This window comes from Ricinus communis, chromosome 9, assembly GCF_019578655.1.
Source record: "Ricinus communis isolate WT05 ecotype wild-type chromosome 9, ASM1957865v1, whole genome shotgun sequence".
Lineage (NCBI taxonomy): Eukaryota > Viridiplantae > Streptophyta > Magnoliopsida > Malpighiales > Euphorbiaceae > Ricinus > Ricinus communis.
Genome location: NC_063264.1, coordinates 998,212 through 1,008,283, shown reverse-complemented (window position 1 = coordinate 1,008,283; position 10,072 = coordinate 998,212). Strand labels below are relative to the sequence as shown.

At 33.7% G+C, this 10,072-nt stretch overlaps 1 protein-coding gene across 2 annotated transcripts; it reads left to right on the top strand.

Annotated features, from left to right (window-relative positions):
* The first annotated feature begins 420 nt into the window (after positions 1-420).
* Positions 421-3,717, top strand: LOC8258839 (probable prefoldin subunit 3). Of its 2 annotated transcripts, XM_002519203.4 has the most exons (6): positions 440-726; positions 885-942; positions 1,307-1,378; positions 2,747-2,866; positions 2,948-3,049; positions 3,299-3,717. In XM_002519203.4, exons 1-6 carry the CDS (start codon positions 602-604, stop codon positions 3,377-3,379), a joined length of 558 nt encoding a protein of 185 aa, XP_002519249.1. In that variant the 5' UTR covers positions 440-601; the 3' UTR covers positions 3,380-3,717. The 2 variants fall into 2 exon arrangements, with proteins under 2 accessions (XP_048235148.1, XP_002519249.1); XM_048379191.1 differs by lacking the exon at positions 1,307-1,378 and having other exon boundaries at positions 421-726.
* The last annotated feature ends 6,355 nt before the right edge of the window (positions 3,718-10,072 follow it).

Below are 10,072 nucleotides of genomic sequence, written 5' to 3'. Positions count from 1 at the left end.
TCTTGACGGGTATGGGCTCATATAATAGAAGAAACAAGGGAAGTGCTGAAGCGAGAATGGGAAAATAGAAGAAGAAGAAGAGGTGATAACAAGAGGTTTCGGGAAGGCCGCTGATACAATCCGGAGGAAAACTGCAAGCCTGAAACGTCTAGTCCCAAATGGAAGGTTTATGGGCCTGAACGGCCTTTACAAACAGACTGTTCATAGGTTGACAAATGAAAGTGTAGCTTGTGCAAATTATGGTCAATTTACTCTCAAGCTCTGATTCATAGATTAGTGAATGTGGCTGTCCCATTAACTCTTTTGGACTCTACTTTTTTGGGCTCATGATCTAATAACTTTTGTTCAGTCTTTGATGAAAACCTGGGGGTCCAGTCGAAGCCCAACATATAATAAAGGCCCAATTGATCTTAGACTGAAGAAACGACGTCGTTGGTTCTTGGACCGCCTTCCCTTCTCGCGAAAGAGTCGCCCTCTTCTAGCTCCTCCTTTGCTGTATCTTTTTTTGATCGTCCTTTTTTTTTTTTTACTTGCGGAAGCACTGAATACCATTGCTCTGTTTTTGCATTGCTTAGTGTAATTTTTTTTTTTCTTGGAGAAAATGGCATCTGTATCAGCAACAGAAAGAAGAGGAATACCAGGAGCTCAATTTGTAGAAGATGTAGAAACATATCTTAGTCAATCTGGTCTTGATGTCAACTCTGGCCTTTCTTTTCTCCAAGAAAGGTCTTTCCTTTTCCCAATCTACCTTAATTCTTCTTATAGCTCATTTATTAAAAAATTGTACCTTTACTATTGTTCTTGTTTCTTCCCCCCCCCCCCCTCTTTTCAATTAATTTTTGGGTTATGATGTTGATGTGCGTGTCTTGTGCTATCTCTTGCAGGCTTCAGCAATATAAGCTGGTTGAGATGAAACTTCTTGCCCAACAGAGAGATCTTCAGGTACTTGCTTCTTTTTTTCTTTGTTTTCGTGTTACTTTATGAATTGTTTTTGGCTAAAGCAATGTGCAATTAAATAAAGTCTAACGGTAATTTTTTAGCTGGTTATTTTATAAGGCTTGCTGAGAGAAACAGCTAACTAATAAGCTTTGATATTAGAGGTGTCAAACACCACAAATCTCTAGACTATAGAAAGTAGCTGAACTTGAGTTTAGCTGGTTGAATTTCTCTGTTCTCAAGATTGTATGTGAATGAGCAAATTGTAAACTGGGTCATTGCACTGACATGAAATTTTGGTTTTCATACTGTTTCACTTTCTCAGTCTCAATGGTTTTTTATATCATTCTTTTCTTATTTTGGGTGTCAGGCAAAGATCCCTGATATTGAGAAGTGCTTAGATGTTGTCGCTACTTTACAGGCTAAGAAGGGTACTGGTGAGGTTCGTCTAGTGTATCAATCATATTATGTTATGTAGCTTTGTTTATGAATTTGTTATGCCCATGTTCCCATATAAGCTAACTATATCTTTCTATGTTAAAGCATGCCCATGTAGGTAAGACACTTTTCCATTAAGCTAGCTGATTTTTGAAAGGCAAAGAGACTAGAAAATTCATACTACAGTACCTGATCTTGCAGCGTCCTCTCATTTGCATGGGTGCAGTCATGTATGATTATTTCAGTAAATCTAAGCCTTTAAAAGAAATTCTAAATTAATTTTCCTGATGAATTGATAGATGCTTGCAATACCCAAACATTATTCTTAACTAAAAGCTCTTGATGAGTTTGAAGCTTTTTGTATACTGTTTAGGATTGCACAATAAGATAATATTAACAATTATGTTCTGATGAATTTAGTTGCATTTTATCCAACATCAGTGTTTTTCACATATTATTGCTTGATTAGTTGATTAGGTTGCTTGCAGAATCTTTGAGAGTGATTCTCCAGCCAATTCTTCGTGTTAGGGGATAAAAAATAAAAGAAGAAACCCATTGTGTTCATCTAGGCTTTTGGAGTCTTCTCATTGGCCAGATATAAGCTATCTATAATCATATTAAGTGCTTGGTTAGAGAAAATTCTTCCACTACTTAATGTTCTGAAAATGCTTGCATACCAATATGGAACAATCTGCAATCTCCTCTCTAACCCTATCCTACTCGTAAAGTGCAAGCCAAGATTATGAATGTCTTTATGCATTCAAGGAAGAGAAGCTATGGCATAATTTCTTATTTGAGGTCTCTATTTAGGAAAATTTATGGTTTAACTATTATTGTGGGAATTTGAAATTTTTTTTAAGAGTCATAATCCTAACTAGACCAAAAAGAGTTAACAAGTCTCTTAAATGCCTTTAACTATCTATGTGATGCAATCATTTTCTTGCTATGCATAAATATTGACAATTTTTGACGTCTCATTTTATTTTCTTTTTAATTTTTTTTTCTAAGTTTTGTTTTGAGATATTTTTCTCTTTGAACTCTCTCTGTCTCTCTCTTCCACACACACATGTGCACGTACCTATGATTTTGCTAGTAAAGCAGTAAACCCTGATAAAATGTTTGAACTGGTAAAAGTAGCACCGAAGCTATTTTTATATCACAGTATTTTGTTAGCTCGAAATCAGATTCATCTTCAGTTTGTGATAAAAATAATATTGACCAGCTTATGAGTCCAAAAATTGCAGTCGGTTGAGTCTTGGCTACAATTACGTATGGGTGACTGAAATAGATATTCCTAGGATATTGCTTTTATCATGTTTGATGATAAAGCTAATTATAAGATCTCGTCTTTGGCTCTGAATTTTTCTTACAGGCACTTCTTGCTGATTTTGAAGTCTCCGAAGGCATATATTCACGGGCATGCATTGAGGATACTGACTCGGTGTGTTTATGGCTAGGAGCAAATGTCATGTTGGAATATTCATGTGAAGAGGTAAGCACCTTTCTTTTAAGTGCTGAAAGAAGATCTCCATTATGAATGAATGATACGATCATTTGCAACTTTATGGTGCAGGCTACTGCTCTTCTGCAAAAGAACTTGGACAATGCTAAAGCTAGTTTAGAAGTTCTTGTTGCTGATTTGCAATTCTTGAGGGATCAAGTCACAATAACACAGGTACGGCAAATGTTACATGGAGCAAGATATTTGAAGCCACTTGTTAAATGAGGATTAAACGAGTCTAAGCTTGAACAAGTGTCTTCAAACATGATATGCATCTTGCACTGATTGGCCTAGTAATTAATACCAATGTGAACATTAAGAGGCATTGGAATATGGAGCAGAATGTAGTCCAAAGCCTCCAGATATATAGATTCATAAATCTTATTGACCTAGAGCAAATTGTTTTAAATTGCTATATGTCAGGTCACCATTGCTCGGGTGTATAATTGGGATGTTCACCAGCGCCGAATGCGACAAGCTGCTGAAACTTCCTCAGAGGCATGAAAAAAAGTCTACTGCAGCACCGATTCAGAGATGACGAGTGTATGGTCCCAAATTCTCATTATCTGATTTTGGTGGATGGATTGTCTTTGTATTCTTGGTAATGCAAATTTTGGTTCATGGGCTTCCTGCACCGCTTGTTGAAATTATGGGTCATTATAGGACCGTTGTTGTCAAAGATGCCTTTTTATATTGTCCAGACCAATTCATACATGATGAGACTTCTCGGATTGAGCAGTAATGTCTTTATACACCCAAGCTATTAGCCTATTGACATGTTTCATTTTGTGTGAGCTATTGATGTTTGATAAAGTTTCCAATTAAGTGTCATGTTGAACCTATTTTTCTGTCAAGCAAATGGTGGTAACCTGTGGTTTAAAATTGAAAGTATGGGTTTAGTAGTGGAAATGATGGGGCCTGTGGAAGGTTCATTTTGTGAAAGAGATGTATTAGCAAAATTTAACAGAATGACGAGTCAAAAAGTCACGATCAGTACGTCTCTCTGCTTATGTAAGCATCTTATCCTTCCTCAAAAGGGTCTTATTTCTAAATGCTTTTTATTATAAAATTGCGATTCTTATTAACCTTGTTGTTTGATCAAGTCAAAACAAATGAAACGTTTGCTGTATCGTAAAGGAATGACCAGCAATGCAATTCATACCCTTGTTGAAATATCAAGGGTTTTTGTATTATAAATCTTTTGATTATCTTTTTTGTTTCCCAAACTGCTCTGCTAGATTATTATGCTTTTTGTTCATGATAAGCATTTTTTTTATAAGTTATAAAACCTGCTCCGCATGAAGTTGAATCTTATAATGTCAAATAGCAGGTTGGCAGCTTTGCTGCTCATTACGGCTAGAGTTTTCACACATGAACCTCAAGATCTTTGGCAACTCTATTTAGAGTGCTTGCAAACTTCCAAGCTTACCCATTTTTCTGTATGGGTGTATGTTTCTATATATATATAAGGAATCCTTTTTGGTCTGCCCATGTTTTCAGACCATAGCAATTCTGGCAATTGGGTTGCTAACTACTATATAACATTTACATAGTAAGTACAGGACAGTAGCCATTGCTAAGGTGCTTCTTAACTGCTGAGGTGTTTCTTCTTTGAAGTTGTCAAAGGGCAAGTGGACAACTGATTTGGGTAGCAGCCCGTTTCGTCAGCCCATAAATGAAGAGGTTGTGGGTCTTCGTGCTTTCCCATTTATTTGTCGGCTTAAGGCTGCCTCATTTATATGTCGGTAAATCCTTGTCCGAAATGTCGGTTTTATTGTGCAAATTGTTTGGATTTGCAAATTTAACTCTCACCTAATCCTGTATTCTTCATCACGCTCTCACATGAGCATGTCCCTTCCCATTATCCTGAAATGGTGGATTATCTGTCTCATATTTCCTTGTAGTTTTCAACCCAATAATCCATTGATAGAAAAAGAAAACCACAATGAGACAGTGACAGAAATAGACAAAGAAAGGAGGAAAAAAACAAAAAGAAACTAAAGGCAGTGACCCACAAAAGCTTCTTCTTTCTTCTGGGTGGTGAGGGGGTGTTGTTCAACGCAGAAGCAGACTGGAGCCCGAGAAAAGGCAGAAATATACTACAAATTAACTAAGAATGGCAGTCAAGGTGAAATTTTTATTAAATTGAAGCAAAACAACTGTCAAATTCACAGTCAGTTGACCTTTTGCGAAAGGAGAAAACATGGGTCCCGTCCCACATAAAACCAGATGACTGTTCAAATCCATTAACATGTGGCTTTGACACCATTCCAAAGTCAGCAATAGCACACATCTCCTTTTCTTTCCTCTTCCTCTGCTGACATTCTGTTCCATGCTAGTTTTTCTTTTTTATTCAACCTCCATACTGATTAATTAATTTTATTTTATTTGAAAGTCAATTTAAATTTGAAATTTAAGTGCTCCTTGTTAATTTCATTCTCAGATTTCACTTCCATAAAATCTGCATTATAGTCACGGGTTAAGATTTGCTTCTTGCAAGTGGGATTTTTGAAGTTGCTTTTTACATTATATTAGACAATTTTATGTCCACGTCTTAATTAATTTATTATCTTAAACACACCTATCTTCATAATTGAATTTACTTTCAAATAATAAGTACAAAGAAAGGGTTTATTATGATTTAATTAGTAAAAATGGTCGTTTCGTGTTCTGAAACTTTACATTATAGGATCAAAATAAGAGAAATAATTTGAATTTCTCCTGTTACAAATTGTAGCTGATGAAAAATTAAAGTGCTCAGAGAAGCAGTGGCTGTGAGTGTAAGTTGGATATAATCAGAGGCCCCTAAATTGAAGGGTGAATTTGGGAGCAAAGGAGCAAGCAGAGGTTTGGCACATGCAACCAGAAAAGGCAGAAGGGAATCAGAATAAAATAAGAAAATTTACATAAAATATGCGCAGAGGAGAGAGAGAGAGAGACGTACACGCAAAACGAGGGAGATGATTTGTCATAAGCAAGCTGCCTGCGTTTTGATCTTAAAGTTGGTTTGTCATTTTGTGTAAATTTTACGCGTTTAATTTACATCTTCTATTTAATTTAATATTTATTAATAATAATGCTCATATCTGTTGACTTTGACTCCCCCATGTGCTGCCTCTATCAACTGTATAATAATATAATACAAATTTATTTAATTAACTCATCATCGGTCCAAATATTATATTATCACCCAAAATCAGAATAGAAATTCATTTGCTCTTTTAGGGTCTCAAAAATATTCATATCTAATTCTTCTGAGGAGATTACAGTAACTTCCAATTGCCGCAATCACCGCTTTTTGGTGTTTTCATTCATCTAACCTTTTTATTTCCATATGTGAATGGGTCAACGGGTTTGAGTTTTCAGTTTCTTTCTTTTCTTTTTTCTTTTCCGTTACTTTATATATATATATATATATATTTATATATTACTCTTCAATTTGCCGTTCTAGAACAATGTAAATTAAGTTTTAACATTACTGCAAATGTCTAAAGGGGACGACATTGTGGAATTAGACAATATGAAGATTATATAAATTAATTACTCTTAATTAGTTATTAGCGTGATCCATCCATCGATGGATGCCTAAAAATAAACGAAAGGTTTAGTTGATAGTGGAAGCTTGACATAACATTAAAGATATATTATGAAATTAATTAAACAACTAATACTGCTATAATGTTCTTGTAAATGTCAAAGAAAAAAGTTGGGAGTTGTTGGTTTTGAGAAAGCAAAACTATTTCCCACCAAACTTTATGTTTGAAAATTACTACAGGTGTGGTGTGGTGTTCAAAACTTTTAAGTAATATGATATCATAGTCATGGAAAGAATAAGACTGCCAACTTAATTTGGCCTACTTAATTAATTAAGTGATTGACTGAGTCTAAAAAATTAGCAACAAAAGATTAAGGATGCATATTTACTAATAAGTGTGATTGGGTTGACCATCAAGACTGTAGTCTCGAGGAAAGAGATATGTAGGTTACTAATAAGATATTAAACCTGTGACTATAGGATAAGTTCAGGTCTACAATGAAAACTATTATAAATTTAATACTTAATCCCATAAAATAATGGGAAAATCTAGCCAGGATCATGCTTCAATAAAAATATTATGGTAAGGAATAATTGGTCGTTCTCTAGAACCTGAGGCCCTTTAATTTCATAACTATAATAAGAAGTTGAAAGTTTAGTTCACAACCACTGCTAGTGAATGATGTGAACCTTAATCTAGAAACAGAATCATTAACAATAAATTAAATACTAATCATATGCGAGTGATGTTTTGGAGATGGTATAGGTCATTTTTAGGCAACAAGTGTCTCAATACCAATACAATTGGCTAAATATCAAAAACCCTTTTTTAATGGTAAAAATATTGAAATCTTTTTTCTTTTCTGAAATTATAAATATTAAACTCTTGATATATACTTAAAGGGGCCAAACAATTTATTTATGTTTTCTTTTTTAACATATAAATCTTATTGAGAGAATCATCTGATATACTATTAAACTAAAATGAGTATTGTATCATGGGGCTAACCAAAATAAAATAAAAATGGCCCTAATAACCAAAGTAATGTGCTTCTAGCTTGACCAAAATAAATAAAACAAAAGGAATAATATTCTACACATAGATATAGTATAGTATTGTTGATCATGTTTGTCAAGATTAGTTGGTCTAGCTTTGCTATGTATAGGTCTTCAAATAGGATATATAAATTCTATAATTATATATAAAGTTGAATACTTGAGTAAAATCAGTTAATTTATACTATGATTTAATATCTTTTAATGCTTACACTTTTTCGATATGAAATTTTATGCACATCTCTTGTATTATTTGTTATATATAATAATGATGTTTAAGGGAGTTAATTAAGTAAGTCTCTTCCTTTAATAAAATAAGAAGAAAATTTGCAACTATACATACTTTCCAAAAGTTCTCTTAATAGCAAGACAAGAATATAATTATGGTCTGAAGTGATGAATAGGTCGGTGATTGAATAAGGGCATGAAGATTCGGCTACAAAAGCTCAAGGTGATGAGATGAGGCAGTTGGGAGTTATTATATAATTCAAGACTAAGCTCATAAGACAACACAGTAACAAAGTAGCCTCTAAAGGCTAATTATTATGAGCCTTCCTTTTAAACTTCACTAAAGATATATAATATAATGAAAATATATAAGAAAGAATCTTAACTAAACCCTTTTTGTTTCATGCAGTTTATCAACTTTCTTGATACTAATTAACTTATTAACAGGCTTTACTGAGTGTATGATGCATTAATTGATAATGATGCCATCCAAGGGTGGAAATGATTTAGAAAGAGAGAACCTAAACGCATTCAAAGATTAAAGAGTTGGATATGTTTCTTGTTTGGCTCTGTGCAGTAGGCCATTAGCATGTGCTTTGAAAAAACGACATTTTTCACGAAAAGAAGGGAAAGAAAACTGATGCATGTGTTCTTTTATGATAACAATTGCAGTCTCCTCATTCTCTTACTATGGTCAAACACATGGTTTATTACCAAGTAAGTTTCATATAACGTACATCCCTACCTAAATTGTGTGGCTTTGGACAGAGAAGGAACACATCTATGCCAAACACAGACATTAGCAACAGTTTAGTTTCTTGTAAGCTTTTGACCTATATATTAAGCTTTTGACCATATTGCCCTTTTAGATTCCCAAACAAAAACATATCAATCAGTACAGTTACAGTTATATCTTCTTCTTCTTCTTCTTCTTCTTCTTTTATATGTATTAGGACCCTACCCCCCGAAAAGTCGGTGCCCGATCGTCGATTTCTTCAGATTACGCGTTTCTGTGTGCCGTGCATTTCACTTGCTTAGTTTAATTACGCTGCTAAGCTAAGTTGGCGTGTTCAAATTATTAGCATGTGAAACGAAAAGAAAGTGCAACTCATCTTTCTTTTTCTGTCGAATTTACTGTGTTTAGTGTTTGTCTCTCTGTTTCTTTTGGATCCGATACTTTCTCCCTAAGCAACATACCCTCAACTTGTCCTTTTTTTCTTTTCTTATCAAATGGATGAAAAATAAAAATGTCACTTTTATCTATAGGAGCCAGCATTATACATATATACACATATACAGATCAATGGACTGTACGTTAAATATTTACCTAATTCTGTAAATTAATTAATCACTAACTAATAAAGTCAGAAGGGTACATGAATTAATTAAACACTTGCAGGAGTAGGTAGTGTAATCATTAATTTATGGTTATGCATGTATTCATAGTGATTAAGACATAAACGACTCATACTGATTAAAAAAGCTAATGTATGCAGTAAGAATATTTCTTAGCAGTTGAATTTTCTTTTTTTCCAAAATATTGTGTTTTATGACTGAAATCATTTGAAATGCACTTGTGACATCAAAATTTTCTTGTTAGATAGATATTGGAAACATACCAGGCAAACCCTACACATAAATCCAAACAAAAACTCATCTATTTCTTTCTTTAGGAACAAAAAAGAAGTTTCAAAAGGTGGGGTGTATTGGAGCGAAGGGGGCCAAGGGGGCCAAGGGAAGCAAATGAAAAGTAGTTTAATTTGGAAGTTTCAGTAGCTGTGACTAAAGATATATGACTATTCGATAGACAATTTGGTAACTGATTACACAAAATTTGACATCTTCCAAAACCTGATGATCTAAAATTAATACTAACTTGCTTACTTATATATATGAAACAGTAATGTCTTTCGTTTTTCAAGTACGAGAAACTTCCAACAAAATTTCCTCATCTTCACACAATCAAATGATCAGAGAATAAATATTCACGACAAACACTGGATTGAGAGAGAAGAAATGTAATTTTATTATAAAGAAGAATCATATAAATATATAAAAGAAAAGATGGACGTGTAGAGATAGAGGCATAGATAGGGGCGTGTTTGGGAAGCAAACCCTAAAGAATATACTAAAACCGCGTAAAAGTGCATGTGCTTTCAAACAGAGATCGCAATCTGAAATCTATTTTTTTTCCTTTTCTCTAAAAAAAAAAAAAAAAAAAAAAAAGGAAAAGAAGAAGAAAGTAATGTCTCCATCGGATTTATTTTTGCATCAAAAGAAAAAAAAAGAATAAATATAAATTTGTGTGGATCCAAGAGAAGCAACAGATATCTTACACGTGGAGCTATAGTTTTTTACAGCTTTGATATTTGGATGGT